Source organism: Diadema setosum, chromosome 2 (assembly GCF_964275005.1).
Source record: "Diadema setosum chromosome 2, eeDiaSeto1, whole genome shotgun sequence".
Lineage (NCBI taxonomy): Eukaryota > Metazoa > Echinodermata > Echinoidea > Diadematoida > Diadematidae > Diadema > Diadema setosum.
Window position 1 is genome coordinate 11429805 of NC_092686.1, and position 21836 is coordinate 11451640.

At 37.3% G+C, this 21836-nt stretch overlaps 1 protein-coding gene across 1 annotated transcript in view; it reads left to right on the plus strand.

Annotated features, from left to right (window-relative positions):
- The window catches only part of LOC140246163 (dynein axonemal heavy chain 3-like), a 124135-nt gene extending 109104 nt beyond the window's left edge, over positions 1 to 15031 (plus strand). The window contains exons 73-84 of the mRNA XM_072325603.1: positions 1229 to 1305; positions 1975 to 2268; positions 3396 to 3533; positions 4276 to 4536; positions 5450 to 5542; positions 10414 to 10512; positions 11414 to 11596; positions 12051 to 12143; positions 12731 to 12904; positions 13431 to 13541; positions 14424 to 14484; positions 14831 to 15031. Coding sequence (XP_072181704.1) covers positions 1229 to 1305; positions 1975 to 2268; positions 3396 to 3533; positions 4276 to 4536; positions 5450 to 5542; positions 10414 to 10512; positions 11414 to 11596; positions 12051 to 12143; positions 12731 to 12904; positions 13431 to 13541; positions 14424 to 14484; positions 14831 to 14976 — 1730 coding nt within the window. The 3' untranslated portion in view covers positions 14977 to 15031. The remainder of the gene's footprint in view (positions 1 to 1228; positions 1306 to 1974; positions 2269 to 3395; positions 3534 to 4275; positions 4537 to 5449; positions 5543 to 10413; positions 10513 to 11413; positions 11597 to 12050; positions 12144 to 12730; positions 12905 to 13430; positions 13542 to 14423; positions 14485 to 14830) is intronic.
- The last annotated feature ends 6805 nt before the right edge of the window (positions 15032 to 21836 follow it).

Consider the following 21836-nt stretch of genomic DNA (forward strand, 5'->3'; position numbering starts at 1 on the left):
TGCTTCACACAATGCACCTGTACATGGTTATCTAATCCTATATGATTGTGTGCTAATGACTGTTGTGCTAACAAATTATATTGATCAATTTTAAATGTTATTCATTGGAGTGGTGATTCGTAACAAAAACATTGCCCTGTAATCATTATATCATGCACATGTATTTCCAATAAAAAAAATTGTATCTATTGAATTTAGCTTATGGTTTAACTGCTTACTGAATTTCTAACCTGGGTTATGTTTCAAAGTTAGCATTTTTGATGACCACATTCATATCATTCTCTTTTTTTTTCTCATGTGTTATTGTCTTTTGTTTGTTTATTTGTTTGTTTTTTAATGCAGTAAAGAGATCTCAATATTGATTTACCCTCCTTTGCAGTCTACTATTTCAAAATCTGATTTGGAACAAACCAGAACCAGTTATTACATGAATACCTGCTGCAATATTTCTAGACATTATTTCCTCTTATTAATTGACAAGAGCTTAGAGACATGCTGTAAATATGAGATTTGCTATACTGCCAAATGTTAAAAGATGGATTTCATTGAAAAAGAGTGTTTTGAAGAAGAAATAATGAAGACAAATTCACCACCAAAATTCTGGTTAAATCTTTATTTGTGCTGGTATTGTAGCTGATGAGATATGATCTGGTGTCCTCTCTTTTTGTTTGTTTGTTTGTTTGGTTTTTGTTGGGGAGGGAGAGAAGGGAATTAGGAATATTAAATATGTCTTTATGTATTTGTTATTGTGAATTTCATTTTAGTTCTATTCAGTGCTTTAGCAATCATATCCATGATGAAAATAACACTGAAAAAAAAAAAGAATAGGTGCAGCATGCATTCCATTCATTAAGACTGCAGGTCGCATAAATGCATGGGCAAAGCAAGTATTTTGCATCGATCAATGCAAAGATATAATTATACATACAATGTAGGCATGCAACAACATATATGTATATGATTATACATAACTCTTCCTTCACTGTTCAACTCGATCTTATTCAGTAATGCTGCTTGACCAAAGAAATGCATATCACATGCAAGGAAAGAGTTATGGAAGTACATGCAAAAAAGTATTTATGGTATATAAGCTGTCATGTCATTATTCAACTTGATTTAATAAAATCTTATTTTTTTTTTTCATATATCATATGTAAACACACTATAATATATGCATCGTGGGAAAGAATATTTCATTCACACTTCACTACACACTCTTCTATTCTAGGCATGGGTGGTCCTGGACTACAGACTGTGTCTCTAGGACAGGGACAGGGACCAATTGCATCCAAGCTGATTGATGACGTGAGATTTGTTCAATTATATTTCAACTACACAAATGAACACATTTCCTGCAGAAATTCATCAAAAACTTTCTTTTTGTGAATAAAAAAGAATAGGTGCAGCATGCATTCCATTCATTAAGTGGTTACATGAAGTGGTGCAGGAATGACTACTGCAGAGTACAGATTTGTGTGAACATGTAGCATTGATGCACATGGTTATATGTACCATACACTGTATGTAGTATTTCAGTTGTAGAATGCATAGGAGCTCTCTATGTATTCATTAAAGATGATCAAGGCTGTTATTTGGAATGGGACACTGGTGGTATGACACATAATGGCCATCTGGTTCCCAGTATATGCCAAATTTTTTCATATTTTCCTCTCTGTCTTTCATGTCTGTCTGTCTGTTTACAAATTGTATCTGTCTTTGTCACTGTCAGTATATTTGTATCTACGTATCAATCTATGCTTATATCATAGCCAGGTACCTTGTTTACTGGTCACTCTGCAGAATGGGGCCTCAGCAGTCCTGCTGAAGTGCCGTTTTCTTCTCTTGTCCCTGCATATACACAGATTTGTTTATCTCCCATCTATTCATGTCAGTCTTGGCTTTCTGAATATGTGTTTATGTTGTCAATCAGTGCTCCAAGTCTGACTCATGGTTGTTGGTTGCTGCCCTCTGTAGGCGGTTGAGAACGGGACATGGGTAGTCCTACAGAACTGCCACCTGGCTCTCTCTTGGTTGCCCACCCTGGAGAAGATCTGCGAGGAGCTTATCACCGATGCCGAGCGGACACGCCCATCCTTCCGTCTCTGGCTGACCAGCTACCCCACGCCCACCTTCCCCGTCTCTATCCTCCAGAACGGAATCAAGATGACCAATGAGCCCCCCAAGGGCCTCCGTGCCAACCTGCTTCGCTCCTACCTCAACGATCCCATCTCAGATCCCGAATTCTTCAATGGCTGCACCAAGCCTGATGTAAGTTCCCTTTTCTCTGTTCTCATACATCATATGAAATGATTGAGTTCTCAGGAACTGATTATACCACATCCAGACAAATTCCTCAGAACAATTACAGTGTACATCCTGAATAAGTACAGTTTTTAAGAGTTACCCCCAGGTCTTATTGCAACCCCAGAACTTACCTGGTACTCCTAGGTGGCCTACAAGGACAATTACTGACCAGGACAAATATCTCCAGGATCTGCTAGGGACATCATTCTCATGGTAGTTATGGGAGCGTGTGATTATCACAGAGGGTACTGATCCTTGGAAATGATGGGTTATAGGGATTATTGTCCAGGAATATTCACCAGAAGACCTGACCATATGAACAGAACATATGTCTCTGTCACCTAATGACAATGTACATGTGCCTTGGTACACCTGGGGGGCATTTCATGAAGGAACTTGTCGGACAAAATATCTGACAAGTCAATTATATCCGACAAGTTTTGAGAAATTCTTTACTCTGATTGGCTGATTTCTCTGATCTTGTCGGATATAATTGACTTGTCGGACATTTTATGCGACAAGTTCCTTCATGAAATGCCCCCCTGATTTTCTTCCTCCAATGTCTATTGCTGCCATTGAAATGATGATTGAATTCACAAACATAATGTATTGCATCCATCTATAGGGCTTAAATAGAAATATGGAATGCTGTCAATCTTTGTGTAGTAAAGTTTATGCAAAGCAATTCAGAATTCATATTTTACCTTGATCCTGATTTTCATGTCACAGTTGTGTTGAGATAGAAGATTGGTTGATGGTATAGATCAGTATGAGAATTCCTCTCGTCATTAGTCAAAAATTTTCCTTTCACTTTGTGGTGTGATTGAGTTCCACATTGTCCGCACTTGAGTAGAGGACTTATGAAGCGTTTTCCACGTTCATGATAAAGTAGAATGTGATTTTTAAAAATCACATTGATGGCATGTGATTTTTAACCCATTGAGGACGGGCTGATTTTGCTACAACATGCATTTCCCATAGACTCCTCCCCGAGTATACTCAGGACTCGTCCTCAAGGGGTTAAAAGTCAGATTGGTGATGTGTGATTTTAAAAAGTCAAATTGATGGATGTTTGTCTGATTTCTATGTAGCTGTGGAGGAAGCTGCTCTTCAGTCTGTGCTTCTTTCACGCCTTGGTCCAAGAGAGGCGCCAGTTTGGACCCCTGGGTTGGAACACGCCCTACGAGTTCAACGAATCGGACCTCAGGATCAGTGTCAGGCAGCAGCAGGTAACATGCACTCATTTTCACTCTCACTGCCTCCCCCCTCTGTCTTTGCTCCACATTTCTAATTTGCCAGTACACACCAAATACTTCCATAATGTAGGTATTAAAGATACCAGTTGTTTTTATCCCATTTAGAGATGATTCCATAACCTTCTATAGAGAAATGGATGGACACAAGCTTGTCACATTTCATGAATTATTTGTATGTTTGTGTTACCGTACTGTATTGGAGCTGCCTCTTTAGCATGGTGACATAGCCAAAAACCTGGTTTTATTTGCATCTCACCTCACTTATGAGGGAAGTGGATAAGTATTGTACAGTCACTATGTCAGATCATGTCCTTTTACGACATGCTCTAGGAATAATTGTATATTGATGATGATGATGATGATGATGATGATGGTTAGGAGACTTGTGAAAGAGGGTGTCTGTGAGCTTGACCATGCAGAATGTGACAAGAATTGAGCATTGATGACTGTTAACATGATGAGGTGTATGTAGGTTACTAGGGCAACACCTCCTTTACTTCATTTGTATTCTGTAACCATCCTTGCTGGCGTCTGCAGAGCAGAATGTCGGCAAAGGTGTAAAGTGAACAAAGGCCTCTGGCTAGCCACCTGAATAGTGCTGAACACTAAACAAACCAGGATGTACAAACTATTAGTGACATTTAAATTTGCATCTTCCACTGTTGAAAGGATGCCTTTGTGTTACCATGGAACTGCCCCTCCCTCTTCCCCCCAGATGTTCCTGAATGACTACGACGTGATTCCCCTGGAGGCCCTGACATATCTGACGGGGGAGTGTAACTACGGTGGCAGGGTGACGGACTACCACGACCGCTGCCTTCTCAACAGCCTCCTGGCCATCTTCTACGACGAGGAGATCATTGCTGAGGAAGGCTACAGTTTCTCTGAGAGCGGCAACTACCGATGTCCACCCTCCGGCCCCCATGAGAGCTACACGGAGTACATCAAGAGCCTTCCACTCATACCCCACCCCGAGGTATTGAATTTGACACCCTACAGCATTATGCCACTCCAAATAGTTCACAAATATCAACCATCACCAACTTATTGTGACTTTAATATTAATGTCAGTCTATGTTCTGGGCCCCATTTCAAAAAAGTTGATATGATAGCAACATTTTGCTGGAATGGCAATTGTCATAGTAATGACAAAAATCCAGCTTCCTGATTTGCTATTGCTATTGCTGTGGGAAGTTGCCATTTCAGCAAGAGTTGTCATCTTAACATCTTTTATGAAATGGCGCCCTTGGTAGCCGTTGCTGGGGGATTGTCATCCAGAGTTTTGGGGAAAGATGTTTCATTTTTTGAAAGAGATTCTCAAACTATCAGTCTTTATTTTGCACCTGAGGAAAAGCAATATTGGTCAGTTTAACTGCCTCTGTGGAGAATGCAACATTTTTTGGTGTTGTAGTTTTTCAATACTTCTGTCACTTTGATCACTGGTTGGAGCATATTGTGGCTACATTGATGTTTGATGTGGCAAGAGAAAGAAATGTGTTTCTTTTTTTGAAGTTGTTTCCTTTTTTGCAAGATAGCTACTAGTTCTACTACTCAATCGAAGATTTTTTTTTCAATCATATGATGTGTTGTTGAAAACAGAACCTGTACAAAACTGTGAATGGAATTAATCAAATATTATGTTTGAAGTGTTTGATGATATTCTTTCAGTAAAATGATTATTGGTTCCCACATAATTTCAATGCCTGCCAAAGCCTCGTAAATGATCAATATATCGTCTGTTGAGAATGAGAAGGGCGTTAAGTTGTCCCGAACACTATGGGTTTAGAGGCAACTTAACGCCCTTATCATTCTCAACCGACGATATCATGATAGTAGTAGAAAAGGTAGAGAACCAATAAGAGGCAACTATTTTCCCCTCCTTGATCCAGGTGTTTGGTCTCCATGAGAATGCTGACATCACTAAGGATCAGAAGGAGACACAACAGCTGTTTGACGGCATCTTACTCACCCTGCCACGTCAGGTAAGCCATCCTCTCAGTGTGCTAACATGCCTCCAACCTTCTTGTGTTACCCATAATGCATTGCTTACTGAGTCTTATTGATATGATGAATTTCTGCCACCTGAATTGAATACAGTCATTATAAAGATGAGGCATTTTCCATTTTTCCAACGTGTGTCTGACGTCTGACTGTCTTTATGCAATTTTGAATTAACTAATATATGTAATCACTTCTCTTAATTTGTGTCAAGTATTGAAATGCTGATTCCTTATTTCCCAAGTTCGTTTCAGTGTCATAATGTGATGTTCATGATGAATATTGGACTGAATATGGTGAATGAAGTAATATTTGAATCAGTATGGTGAATGAAGTGAAATTTCCGCTACTGTATTAAAGTTGTTTAAATCTTCCTGTTTGGCAAAGCCATGGAATTGAAATGATATTAACTTGAGTAGCTAATATCTAAATCAGATCCATGAGATTGAAGCAGCTGAGATATCCAGGAATGTTTTTTGGCCTTGTTTTGATTTTTAAGCTGCAGTTTTAGCCCAAAATGTGATTTCTTTTTGGACCCTCTAAATAATACTGTTGAAATGATCATACTGTGTTCTCTGAAGAAAATATAATACATCTTCTGTTTCTTGCCATTTTCAATACACAATCATGAAAAGAGCAAGGGACAATAGCAAAATACTTAGGCATTGTCATGCATCCTTCATATCATGAACATGCTCTTGAATGGAATTGGACCTATCTTTGAGGAAAAAAGCTTGCATCATAGGCTGTTATCTTGCATTTGATGATGTAGTGGTACAGTTGTACATGCATTTGTTGTCTTTTTAAAAAATATTTTAACCTGAAAATTTTTGTTACTTGGAAAAATGCTGTCAGAGGTGTTAATTCCAAACAAATATTTTTCTGTTTGCTTTGCTTCGTATTATATATGACTTCAGTCGGGAGAGGTATATTTCTACAGTTTACTGATTCTCTCTCACTTTACTGACTGAGAATGCTGCAACCTTCAACTGCACTGCCTGCATATTGCACCCTTTAATTCTTAACTCCTTTCCAATAATAATGGTGGCTTATTTGACATTATGTACTAAATTATATGATGTAAAAGAATGTGAGATCCATATTTTACATTCAACATCTTTTTACTAGTTTTCATCTGTCAAAAATGTATGCCAGACTTGAAATCATAGTTTTTAAAATCTCAAATAAGCTACCAAAATTGTAACATTTTAGCATGATAATGTGTTTGCAGTGATCTGGTAATTTAATTTTGCTTTGTAACATAACAGAAGAAAAAAGGTTTTATTTCTAGTGTGCTTTATTCCTCGCACAATTTTGTACTATCTTTCAGATGATGCAATTCTGCACCTTCGTATGAAACCCTCTGCTTTAGAAAATAAAAGTGATCCTACACCATTTGAAAATTAGCTTGATACACAATTTTAGTTGGAAAGAATAGAGTTGTCATGTGCACCATTTTAACATATCCTGTCTTTACACATTATAATAAATGATCCTTTGAATTCCAGCTCACTTCCACAATATTTCATGGCAATATGTTTTTGTCTGTCATGCAAATTATGATGCAGCAAATTAGAAGAAAAAAAAAAAAACCCATCCAAAATCAGTTATGTGCCCTCAAAGTATTCATTCATTGCAAAACCACACAGTTTAGTGAAAGAGTAAATTCAAGCACGGCAAAATAGGTTGCATTATAGGAATGGCTCATCAAGTGATCATGCAATAAACCAGCGAGAAAAAGAAATGACTTAAATGTTGCTGTAGTTCTTTAGGTAGCATGACTACATGGCCTATATGTGCTTGTGTACATAGATCAGATTGAATATTGTTGTTGAATTATGCAAAGTGCTGGTGTAAAAGTGTAGAAAAATTGAACAGAAGTGCCCTGTGTTGACATTTCAGTTTTATAAGCTAAAAACCTAGTGATGCTCAGTGTATTTATAGTAATTGATAAAAATAATTTGTGTCATCTCATGCATGCATGGTGACACATGTTTTTCCATTATGCTCTAGCTTTGAGTACTAATGACCATAGACTTACCTTTTGAAATTAAATTTGTTGTTAAGTTTCTGCTTATGGGCTGAGTGAAAAATCCTTTCACAATTTTTGCCTAAAATTTCGGAGCAAAGTGCAGTTTTTAAGCAACCACCAATAATGAATTTTGATGCATGGAGAAAAAAAAATCACTCTACATCAATCTAACACACAATGTGATGTTTCAATGAAAGTCATTAGATTTGTAAACTTTATGATGCTGGATATACCAGCATGAGCTAGTATTAAAGTGATGTTATGGCAAGAAGTCTTGCTCATAATGCAGGTTCCTATTCAGCGAATTGGAAAGCAGCAATCCAAAAAAAGAGTGAGTTACACCATGTACATGTAATTCCATGTCTTCACGATGGAACATCTATCCAGTGTTCGTCATCTTTATCTCATTCTTCATCACACATGTATGTGATCAGTATATTTTAGCTACAATCTAAGTTGTTCTCATGCCGTACCCAGTTACAAAGCATCATTCAGTATATTTGAGAAATATATATTACATAACACACACATATTCCTTCCTTTCCATAGTCTGCATGTATTTGTCTTTAATAGCACATTCTAATCTTGGAAAGTTCTACCTTTTCTAACCACACTAAATATAGCACTATATTTGATATCAATATTTGTTTTATGAATAGCACATATAACATTTTAATTGGCTCCCTAGAACAGAACTTTTGTCATACTAATCTGCAGTGTACATGATGGATTAGTTCATATTTTGAGACTTCCACAGATTTTAAACAGCAATATATAATCAAAGTGAGGACCAGCAGAAGTCTCATCATAAATTCCCTTGATACTTCTTATTCAAAGATGTAGCACGCTTGTGGAATGTAAACATAGAAAATAGTGACTGATATCTGAGCTTTCCTGACCTCAAAGCATCCCAGTAAACAGATTCATTTCATTGCTTTAGACAATACTTGCATATACAATGTATGCACACATGTAAACTGCATATTGATGCTCTGAAGATCAAAAGAACTGAATGACTGAGCCTACAGTCATTTGAAACACAGACCTGAATCCATGGCACCTGTCAATCAATCACTTTTAAAGTGTTGAAATATTAAACAGTGACTGTGCTGGTGCCATACATTTTTTTTTTTCACTTTTTTGTCGTTGACATGAATATCTTATTCCAACCTACAATGTATGTGTCAGAAATGTTGACTGATTAGTATGTATGTATAATTGATTAGATTAGTTTAGATTAGATTAGATTAGATTGGATTAGATGAGATTAGTTTAGAAATTAGACATGAACGGATATGCGATCTGCATTGTACATGGTGTGTAGTGCATGATTTTAGTACATTGTACATGTAGTAACCTCACAATACTGTATTGTGTTCACCACTGTGAGAAGTGTAGACCATTGATTTGTGTCTGCTACCAAAGGAAATCCTGTTACAGTTGAACCTCTCATATCCGGACAAGTCGGGACCGGGGCTCATCCGGATAAGGGATTTGGCCGGATTCGGGAGACTCAATGCTTTATACATGTACATATACATACACATGTACTGATGTAGCCCATTGTAGTGCTACATGTAGCAATGTGTATACTGCAACCTTTTCATTGTTACATTTGGGGATGTTTCGGGATGTTGAAATGTCTGAAGGTAAGCAGTTTGGAAGGAAATTTGATGCAATGTATGTTAATCATATTGGAAGTAATATGTAATTCATGTGTGTTTGGGTAGGAGTTCTCAAGAAGTTGGGAATCCCCCTTTCTTCCCGTAATTATAAAAAAAAAAAAATCAAGGCGAGATTGCGTCCGGATAATAGAGAGATCCGGATAAAGGGAGGCTGGATAATAGAGGTTCAACTGTATATTGAATATGTGATGGTTTACAGTGGAACCATCTTTGAGTCATGTTCACATCGACAAAGTTTCATCAGCTTCAAAATGTGCAGCATGTATGCAGTAAGGTGTTATTTCATCACATTTTGCTAACAGTGTAAATTACATGTAAGTTGTAAGTGACTAACATTGTAGATTGACTGTATTGCATCATCTGTGTAGTTTCATGCTATTCCATGCCCAGGATGTGGGTGAGATGTTGTCCTTAATGTCATAAATGCTCACATATTATGCGTTTGCTTAATAGTCGTATGTATACAATGTTCATGTATGTCACATTTTCGTGTCATCTTAAACATGTTAAAAGGTGTAGGCATAAATCTAGCTACTTTGGTGCAACATTATTCTTTTTTTTTTGTTTTGTTTTGTTATGATTCATCTATAGTTTCTCTTGTGCAGTTTTTCAGGCAGTCCATAAATGTTATTCCTGTGAGTGAAGTTTATGTTTTTGAAAGTAAAAAAAAATCATACTCTTGCTTTTGAGGCATGGTAATTTCCCATAGTCCACTTCCTTTAAGAAAGGAAATAAAAATTGAATATCACTAAAGGGATATGATTTAGCTTAACCTTCTGCATGGAAGGTAGCCATTTTTTTTTTATAGTCTTCAAGGAAAAGTTCTCCTACATGTAGCTGTTATACATAATGGTACAGACGCATTCTTACACAGGTATATGGAAAGGTAAGTCAGCACTTCAGTCATGTTTTCTTGTCGTTCATACTTTGCCCATCAAAAAGAAAGACAGTAGCAGTCACTAATCACCAGTAAAAATTGTTCAAATTGAACTTATAAAAATCCTTCAATATCTCACACCCCAGTATTCTATGCTTTAATGAACTCAAATATAAAATCACTGTAGTGTTACATTATGCCACTGCCCTCAGAAATCTGTACAGGAATCAGATTTCACTAAAAATGTCTTTGTATCTTCAGGCTGCGGGAGGAGGTAAATCTTCCCAGCAAGTAATCGAGGACCTTGCCTCGGACATCCTGTCCAAGATTCCACCAAATTACAACCTGGAAGAGGTGCAGGTAGGTTGTTGAGTTTTCATCTTTCTTGTCATGACTCAAACTTGTCACAGTTCAAGTGTCATACTATTAAAGGTCCTATTTATCTTTTGGAACAGTGGTTTTAAAAATTTTCAAGATATATGACATTCAATGCATATGTGTAGGTCTGTTGTACCACAAAACATCCTATCATACAAAATTTCACGATAAAGCCTACAATATATGGAGATATCTGTATTTTTCTCATTACACCGTAACTGTAGACGGTTTAGTCTGGAAGCATTTTTATTATAACAATTGTTCACATTTTGTATATTTAACAATACTTAACATCAATTTTACCGATTCAATTTTTTACTGTGGTTGTTTCTATCCGTAACTTACATTTTAGAACTATTTCAAAGCACTAATGCTGGGTTTTTGTTTCATCTGCAAATGGTAAATTATGTCTTTAAACCTTCAATTGTTCCAGTTTCCATGTTTCTTGTCTCAACTCAAGCATGTTGTAACTACCAGGTAACCTTCAGTTGCAAAATATTGTAGGCCAGTGAAAATGAATACACTCTCTCAATGTGATACATGTTTTTTTTTTTTCTTCTTTTTGTTTCTCATGTCCTCTTTATTGAGAGCATGACTGATGTGCAAATTTAAGGTGACAGCAATAGCCAACTATAGTGCTGATACTATCTTTTCTGCATAGGAAGTCCAAAAATGCCCTTTGAGAAGTAAAATGGGTAACGGTTAGTTGTTACGTCAGTGAATTTTTCTCACTGCGGTAGAATACAGTCTGCAGTAGAAAGATGGATACATCCCGACTGGATTTTACATAGATATGATTTCCTTGTTTTCTAAAATAAATGTCTCCCTCATGTGACATTTTTCTCCCAATGAACATTTTTCTCCTTGTCACACGTGTACACAGGCCAAGTACCCTGTGAGCTACGAGGAATCCATGAACACAGTGCTGGTGCAGGAGCTCATCCGATTCAACCGACTGATCGAGGTGGTCCGGGTCAGTCTGCAAGACATTCGCAAGGCCATGAAGGGTCTGGTCGTCATGTCGGCCGAGCTGGAGGACGTCTTCGACAGCATGATGGTCGGCAAGGTGAGGACAAGGAGATGCAGGTGTAGCCATAGCGATGGGTCAACTCCAACTGTTAATTGACAGTTGCTGTCAGAATGTATACACCATTTGATGAAGTGATGATTAAGTTATGTGGTTTGATAAAAGAAACAGCAATTTGGATGTGGGCACTTTAGACATTAACAGTACATATTCACACAGTATGTGACTCTTAGTGAACACTGTGGTGCAGTGGTTAAAGATTTCTGAGCTTGTTAACACGAGATCCAGGGCTCAAATCCTATCACATGCATGAATGTTCAGACAAGATGTATATTAATTCACCAGGTCTCCCTTGACCAAGGTGTCTATTTGGGTCCCTGGGAATGTTTTGGCACCAATACAGGGGCAGGGCTGGTGACAGTGCTCTCACAGAAGCAGCTGTCCTGAGTAGATCTAGTGGTATTTTTCACTCATTATTGGTTTTTATTTCTAGGTTCCCGGAATGTGGGCAGCCAAGTCGTACCCATCCCTGAAACCTCTTGGTAGCTACATCACCGACCTCCTGGCCAGACTCCAGTTCTTCAAGGTGAGATTATTTCAGATAAGGTCTCAGTTTGTTTGAGATATTACATGTTTAGAGGAAGTTTTGTGCCTTCTGATTGACAGTGATCGTCTTTGGCTGGAAATTTTAATTGTATGTTTTGTTATGATCAGCTACTTTTCATTTAGAACGTATGTGTCTGGACTTTTTACATTGGGTGTATATCAGATGACTTCTATTCGACAAGCCTATCTTGTCATATGTGATATGAATCAACAAGGTGAGAGCTACCACTTACCAGTATCACAGTCATGTTATAATTGCAAGGCATCCATTCATTCAATATGACCCTGAATGTTATGCATGTTTAGTTTTGCTGACATTGCTCACATAGGAATAAAAGTTTTCCACTTGAATTGATCTTCCCCTCAAACACATATTCATGAAAACATTTTAACCCATTGACGACTATCTGAGTTTTCTATAACAGTAAACACTCATTTTCCACAGACTCCTGCCCGAGTATACTTGGGACTAGTCTTCAGCAGGTTAATAGCAAATCCCCTTATAGTCAGATGTTAAGGTCAATGCTGATTTTAATAAATATCAAACATGCTGTATTTTTATTTCAGGAGTGGATCAGAGACGGAGTGCCAACAGTTTTCTGGTTGTCAGGGTTCTACTTCACACACTCCTTCCTGACGGGAACCATGCAGAACTTTGCCCGCCGCTACAAGATCCCCATCGACCAGCTGGTCCTAGACTTTGAGGTCATGAAGAAGGAGACCGACATGGCGTCCAAGCCGGTTGGTAGAGATCAGTTCTTGACCTCGCCAGTAATATTCCAGAACTCTTCATTTCCCACAGCATACTGTTTGTTTGTTTATGATGTTTGTAACTCTGATGATTGGCTCATACTGTTTGGAAAAGGTTGATTTGGTGAGCTGTTTAGGACAGTAAAAAGCCTCCTGATAGCAGGAATTTACTATGGGCAAACTTTGATAATTCATGCGTGTGGGTCCATTTCGTCTGTTGAGAATAATAAGGGCGTAAAGTTGCCACTAAACTCATGGTGTTCAAGACAACTTAACGCCCTTCTCATTCTCAACAGTCGATTTGTGCCATTATAATTGAATTTTATTTTTTTTTATTCATGCACAAATTTTGTGGTTTAGAAATGAAGATATTATTTCAATTTATGTAAACCTTTAGATAAGTAAGTTTGTGTATGTGCATTAAAATACTGACACATATGTATTTGCCAACACCCACATATGCATTGGCTTGTACATCCATGATGTTTCACACATGTCTCATATTTGCTGGTTCCAGAGTGATGGTGTGTATGTGAAGGGCCTGTTCATCGAAGGAGCAAGATGGGATCGGCCAACTCAACTCCTGGCCGAATCGCTGCCCAAGATTCTCTATGATACGTTGCCAGTTGTATCCTTTCTTAAAAATATTCTGTGTGGATGGCTGTAGTTATTTGTGACACATGTAGAGGATTGCAAATGGGTTTTCTGTGATGGTGGTGTACTGTAAAACATCATGATATATTCGTTGCATGAAAATTTCGCGAATTGGAGCCGATGGCCTTTCTCGCGGCATGAAATTTTCGCAAAATGCCACTGGCATCCAATGCATATTGTGTAGGCAAGAACTTTCGCATGCAATTTAATTTTGCAAATGTCGGCGCTTCCAAAATTTGCGAAATTAAAATGCATGCGAACATTCTGTGTTTTACAGTATTCATTTTGAAGTCTGTGAATGTAGTCAATGGTAATTTACCATATTAGAATGATTGCCAATTATGGGCAGAAAGAGATTTTTAAAAAAGATTTCTTTATCACTTTGCTGTAGAAGATATAGTGTGAGCAGTGATGTAACTGACACTGAATATGTCATCATTCGTGTGGACACAGATGCACCAAACAAAAATGAGAAGAGTTGTCATGTACATTGTACAAATTACCATTTGTAGTCCCAAAATGAATGATGATGTAAGAAAAGATTACTGTGATGTTGATAGTGATAGAAGTGATGGTCATGATTCGTAAAAGAGCTTTTGTCTCCTAGTTTCAGAGTTTAGAATCAGACATTAATGAAGCATATTCAAATCTGTTAAACAATTACAAGTTAGACTCTACTGTTGAGTTTTGATTGTACATGTACATAGTGCTTATTTGTAAACTTGTCAGATATGGCAATACTTTAGCTGGGTTATGAGTAAAGTTTGCTTTGCCCTGTGGATGTCTATAAAGCTCAGTTGTGGCATGCCACATAGATTTGTCAATTTCCTTGACCATCATCACCTCTGACCATCAGATCTGGGTGAAGCCAACAGAGAAGTCCAACTTGAAGACCAGGCAGTCATATTCATGTCCAGGTAAGTGTCTTTCATATAAGTAAAACAGTAATGCAATATGCCTCATGATTACATCAAAGACAGCAGTCCTGAACATGCAATGGATGATTATTATGAGTACTTCTGGATTTTAGTAGTCCTTCAGTAGCTTTGTCTTTCAAATTTGACAACTTCACAAGAGAGACAGCAGTATCAGGTGCCGAAGAGATGCATAGTTAGGTTTTGCTGTCATGCAAATACAAGAGCTATCAAGCAGCAGTAACCATGTTCATAGATTTTATGTCGATGCGTGGCAAAGATTCATTGAGAGACTTGTTCAACAGAGACACACATGAAGTGTTCATTCTATGTTTCTTGGATTTTGCAGTGTACAAGACTAGCGTGAGGCGGGGCACTTTGTCCACCACCGGCCACTCTACCAACTTTGTCCTGGAGATGCAGCTGCCGTCGTCACGGAAACCAAACCACTGGATCAACAGGGGTGTGGCCATGCTGTGTCAACTAGACAACTGAGAACAGACAAGGGCAGCATACCCTCTTTCTCTTTTTGAGCTGAGCTGCTGAGGTAGAAGAGAACTGTGTCCAGCACTGGTGTGAGGTTATTTCAATGTTGCTGCCATCTACGGGCACCCAGGGCTAATCTCTACACCCAAGGGTGACTCCAGACAAAAATGGCTTGTGGTCAAATTTGTTGGGCTGCAATTTCAAGCCATCTATTAACTACAGAACTAAAAGAACTCCAGATCTATGGATGATGTTAAATCTCCCCATAGACCACTCATCTCAGTGCCAGTATTGGATACATGTATTGCATGACATTATTGGTATCTAAAGGCATCTGTATGACAGGTTTCATACTCCATTGTGTCTGAATTATTGCAGCCTACTAAAATGTACCCTGTGGAGTCCTGGGTGCATAAAGGAAAGTTATAGCCCCCAAGAGTTGCTGTGCTTTCCTTCTACAGTCAAAAGATCAGGTTGTGTAGTCCTCCAAAGCCCAATGGGATTTGATGAGGCTAATGATATGAGGTGAGGAGTGTTCATCAATGGTGTGCTTTGGGTCAGTAGAGCTTTTGAAATAGTAACAGATTGCATTGATTTAGTGAAGGTGTTTTTCACTTCAGATCAGGGCAACCACTGTTTCATACAACTGGGCCCAGGTCTTTAGCTCTTTGCATTTAAAAAAAATATGGTTTCAATGCCATATTTCCTGAAGAATGCATTGAAACATATTTTTTTTTTTTTGTGTTCTTTTTTTCTTTCACAAAAGCAAATCACCTTTACTGTCTATCATAAGAAAGAGGAAAGAATTCTTTAAATCGTAAAATGGTGACATGGATCTGAATCAAGTGAGTGTCTGAGAGCTATCACATGGCGAGTCTATTCTTTTTGCCAGAAGGCCCAAATTTTAATATTCACTGGGCATTAGTTTACTAATGACTGGTATTAACGACTGTTTGTCTGCTCTCAGCTGCATTGCAATAGTTTGTGTGTGCGATTAAGTGAACTTGCAGCTGCACGGTGCTGGCCTTGGGCATCTTGCAAAAATTGCTGCTCGAGAATTTAAATCATGTCACCATTCCATAAAACAAATAATGCACATTATTTGGTCGGGCAATAGTAAAATTATCCTGCTATCCAAAGTTAGACTTCAGTGAATAATTCTTACTAATGTCCTTTGTAATGTGTATTAATTGTATCCTTAATTGCCATGCCTTGACACTACTATAGATGCCATGTACGGCAGTGTGCAATCATGTCAACAGACTACATGCTGTAGCTGTGGATGTGAGACCTAGTCTTCTTCAGAGTAGAGCTTTAGATCAGTTAGAGTTCTTATTCAAAGTGTTCTGCCAAGGCATCAGCAGTAAACTTGTATTTCATGAATTAACCCTATTCTAACTGGGGGGGGGGGGGTCAAATTGACCCCCCCCCTCGACGTTTCGTGCCACGATTTCGCAACGCGCAAAGCTTTTGCCGCGTCGTTTCATGACTTTTTTCATTGAAGTCTCCCGCATATTTTGAGACCAAATTTGCGACGTCCGGGTACACTGTTTTGAAGTTACGTAATGTTTTGCATATGCATGTCAACCAAAAAACAGCTCAAATTCATGGTATCGTGTGCAAATCCAATGCAAATTGTGTTTTTTGGTTAAATTGATATAAATTAGATTATTTCAACTTTTAACCATTGAAATTAATCAATTCTAGTGTAGATAAGCCTGAAAAAGTGCCTGCAACAAGTTTTGGCAAAAAAACAATGGAAAACAAAAGGTTGAAAAAACAATAAAATACATAAGAAATTAACAAAACAATAAAAACAAAAGAAATTAATTTCAATTGAGCTATTTTTTTTACACAAAAATTGTTTGATGTGTATTGAGGAATTCTGACACAAAAATTTAGCAATCCTCCAGTCTTTTTAATGGAGTTATAGGTGAAAATATGATTTCATGCACAAATTTGCATAATTAATTTATTAAAAAAAGAAAGGCTATATTTTTCTATTGTATGACGATGTAATCTTGTAGTTGACATCCAGCTCTATCTTAAGGCAAAATTTCGCGGTGATCGCGCGATCGGCGGCCGAGATCTGAAGGGGGGGGTCAAATTGACCCCCCCTCAGTAAAAACTTGGTCTCAAATAGCCCAGTTAGAATAGGGTTAATGCTTGTCAAGGTGTGGAGCATTAAGCCCTTCCTTTGCTCAATCATGAAAGCTTTACATGTATAAAGCAATGTAAAGAAATTAAGAAGAATAAAAAGAAAAAATATGTCTTTCAGAAACTATCACATCTTTGCTTGGAGATTGCCAGGAAATTTGCGAATGATTGAATTCTCACTTTGCCTTGTGAACTGTGGCCTCATTGAATATTGTGTGATTATACTTTAAATCATATAAAAATTTTATGAGTCAGGAACAATGCTGAACTTAATTATTTTTCTCAGCTTTTAACTGAAGAGTATGGTATGATTAATATGAACAGATATGAATTTGACAGTGTACCCAACAAGTAGGCATTCTAACAGGGCCACCAAAACTTTGCCTTGATAGTCTTGGCGAAATAAATATGTGAACAGACAGTGCATTTTGTTGTAGTGATTAGTTTTGGTCGTAGAGATATAATGATCACATCATGTCATGTATATTTTACAGGTCTGCAATTCAGAGTGAAGTGGAATTCTGCTTGGATCAGAGAAAAGAAATCATTTGTAATCAATCATGTTAGCCAATGTATATGTCAAACTCATCAGATAACTAAATCATGCTACTTTCATAAATTTAATATGCCAAGATTTTTTTTAAATTCCCTTTTCTACTATTTTCATGGATTCTGCTGCATTCATTTTTCCTGGTGAAAATCATGCTTGAAAACCTATAAATTGGCAACTCATACTCAACCTTGATAGTTTTGTAGATACAAGTAGGTTAGGTGAGTTTGGAGAAAGAAAAGTGGAATGATAATAATACTCAGCTGTATATCAATTATGATCTCATTAATGTCGCAATCAGGGTTAAGTGGGTGCACTTTCTGCATGGTAAAATTTTTGTTGAATGTTTTCATGCCTTTAATACTCATTGGAATGTATAGATACATTGTATGTTTACAACCTGCGTAAGGGAATATCTCCGTCAGATATTGGGTGTATGCATTTTCTTTGGAAAGTGCGAGACCAGTTTAGCTTACTGTAAAAGTGGATATTTTCGTGCGACTAATTTTTCGCGCTAGGCCGGGTCAGAAGAGTTTCGCGTGTTTTTAATTCCGCGGAATCAAGACATCACGCACAGGAACGTATGGCAAGCAAAAATATTCGCGTGTTTTTATTTTCGCGCTAGTTTCTGGTTGCGCGAAATGCGCGAAAATTTCAACACCGCGAAAATTTCCACTTTTACAGTAGTATGGAATCATTCCAGTCATGCCATATGGAAGTCATTTTTGTTGGACTAATTTTACCTTATGATAAATGTGTTGAGTAAGCAACCCTTTATTCATCAGCCTCTTGATCAATAAGAAACCATCTTTGTCGATTCTTTTTCCATTGGCCTGGAAAAAAGGGGAGGTACAATAATATGCATGCATTTTGATAGAGCTTTCAGTAATTTTGCACTTGCATTTGTGTGAAAGGATTTCCAAGAAAAACAGGGTTATTTTTCATATTCATGTTGCTTGTAGAATTCAAAGCATATGACATGCAAACAATTTTCATGGGGAAATTGAATTTGCATATTCTTTGGATGTGGATTGACAGTATGAAAAAGGCAGATAAATAAACTTGTATTGATTTTTAGCAGTCTCTGATTATTTATGAATACCTGGTAACTATTTTGAAAGTGGCCATAGGCTTTACATGAAAATATCTCACACCAAATTAGATTAAGGCAGTAATATGTTTCCTATTCTTTAATGCTAGCTCCACTTTGAGAGACTGGGTAATAGATCTGCAAAAGTCTTGTAATGAGTGAGTAGGTGTATCACCACTCTTGCCAACTACATAGGACTTTTGCAGAGCTCTGGCTTAAAGATGTAGACACCATGTAGTGCCAAATATACGTCAGATATATGTTGTAGTTGGTTACATCTTCTCAAAAGGAGGGGGCATGGCAGGGTAGGGAAAAAGAATATTGATATGTTTCTGCCACAAGTTACCTGCATTTACATATCTGTCATTTTATGCTTTGACCACTAAATGTGCTAATCACTGTGTATAATTTATTACACATACATGTATCCAGCATGAGCTACATTTGTTGCAATTACTGTGCTGTTTATAAACTCTTGGTTATATCAACCACATTTCTGCAACATTCCTAAGATCTTGTATCCAGTTGAAAACTTGTGTGCCATTTTTCTGTTTAATGTAGACTTTCTTAATTACTTGAGATGTGTGATTTTCAATTTGATGTAAAGTTTACTATTTTGACTGTCTGTGTACATTCTTTAGCATTCCCTTTTTGCCTTGTTGTCTATAGAATGTACTCAACATGCACCTTGTTGATTGAGAAAGATAACACAATGCTCATCTTTAGCTGTACAGTGCCCAAATTATTTCTACTATTTTTTTTATATAGTATAAATTATGAACATATAAATTTGTATGTTGTAAATACTATATCAGCAGAATATTTGGTTGCTTTTATTTTTCCTCAATCATGCAATGTGTATATAGCTGCCTTTTATCAACTCTATGCACCATTTATGCTGCTTCCACGAATTGGACAAATTTCTAACTTTTTCGCAAATCTATTGATGATAGTAAGGAGAAACCTGTTTTTCCTTGAGAGTCCCATTACATGCATGAATGGAATGTGTGACCTGGATGGATAATATACAAATAACCAAAAATTCAGTGATATTTGTGATAATTGTAATGATCGTAAGGCTTTGTTGAAAATGTTTCTGATGCACTTTTGTTTCTCATGAGAGAAAGACTGTAATATACGTGAAATACTTTTTTTTTTTAATGTTGAAGGAGTATTTATTGATCCCATTCATACACACACACACACACACACACATACACACACACACAGACACAGGCACACATACATTTATAGACACTAAGCACAATACACTCTTATTTCATTTGTTGTGTTTTCTCAGTTCTTTTCTTTTCCATTTTTTGTTGTTCGCTACACCATTTGATGTGTGTAGCTCTCTATGCAGGAAACCAAGTCCAAATATCCTCTTTAAAAGTACAAGGGTTATATTGACTCCGTCCTTTTTGTACTGGTCACTGCCAGCCATTGTAACTATCATACAAACTTCCCCTTAACGATGTTACTTTGGTGTATTCTAAATTATCTTGCATTCAACAAGATTGCAAATGCGGAGTAGAAGCTACTGCGTACTCCAGTGCATTTGTGGGTGTGATCAACACCAGAAGATATTCCTCAAATTGCAGTGTCTCTTCATCGTGTCATACTGTACTTTCTCTACATTCAGTACTCACTACTGTTCAGTGGTAGCAAAGTTGTAACCGTTTCTGAGTGTGTGTTTGTTTTGTACTTATTCACAGACATTTTTGTGTAACTTTTGTTATTCTGTGACCATATGCTCGTGTGTCGTTCACCTATGATGGAATATGTTGTGTCCCCGTGAATGTTACTCATTATTTCAGATATTTTTTTAATGGAGTGTCTATACTGTATATCTTCTATTTATGATTATGGTAAAAAAAAAAAATACTCTAAATTATTTGTACAGTGTGATTATGGGATGGTACTACCAACCTGAAAAAAACAAAACACCTATTTTATTTGTAAATTAAAAATAGATGGCTACTACTGAATGAAAATGACCTTTGGTTGATTTCTATCTTTGTTTGATCTTGAAGTCAACAATTGTTGGGAGAGAGAGAGAAAGAAGGTGGAAAAAAAGAGGAAGACATGAAGAAAGATGGAAGTAGTGAGAGAGAGAGAGAGGAAAAAGAGATATGCACAGGTTGGAGCTACAAATTTATGAGTGATTGTGCCAGCTACTGTTAGTCCCGATACTCCGAGATATTGACCTATTGAGGACAGACTGATTTTGCTACAACACGTATTTCCGACAGACACCTGCCCAAGTATACTCGGGACTCATCCTCAACAGATTACTCAGTATTAAGAAATGTTGCACTAGTTTGACAGGAATATTCTGTCCCTACGGCCCACTGGTCTGAAACTTTGGGTTTGAATGCACCAACAAAATGACCAGCACATTTATGGTACAACTCCAAGTGTCCAATTTTAACAAAGAAGCATGCACTGGATCATGCTGTATGTGATTATTTATGTAGATGCAGAAAATTTTATATTTTGTGCACAAAGTAAACTTTCTGCAAACAATATAATGTCATTAATTATATTCAAGTGTGAATAGTGGATACGTACGTAGAACAGCAGCAACATCATGACTAAATCACAGCATGTGGGAATTCCAGGACTGAATACAAGTTTGACTGCATATATAGTACATAATTTATTCACAGATATACAAGTGCATATACATGTACAATCTTATTACATGATTTTTCAGGCAAAGGATGAGCAGCACACACCTGTGGTCACTTGACAACAGTTAAGACAAATCTACAGTGTATGTCTTGAATGTCGTACACCAGCCATCTAAAATAACTAGTAGGAAGAGTTGGCACAAAACATTCTATGATGAAAAACCAGTTTCAGAACGCATGGTGTACACTATGGGGGGGCTGGCAGGGGTACAGTTTCATGTGCAAAACTTTGGTTACAACAGTTACAGGACTGTTTTACATTAGCCTCCACAATGTCATAAATTGCAATAATGGCAGTTGCCATGACAACCACTGAACTGCTCAAAGCCTATTTGTTGCTGGTTTGCCGCTTTCAGGGTATCTGCATTCATCTTATGCT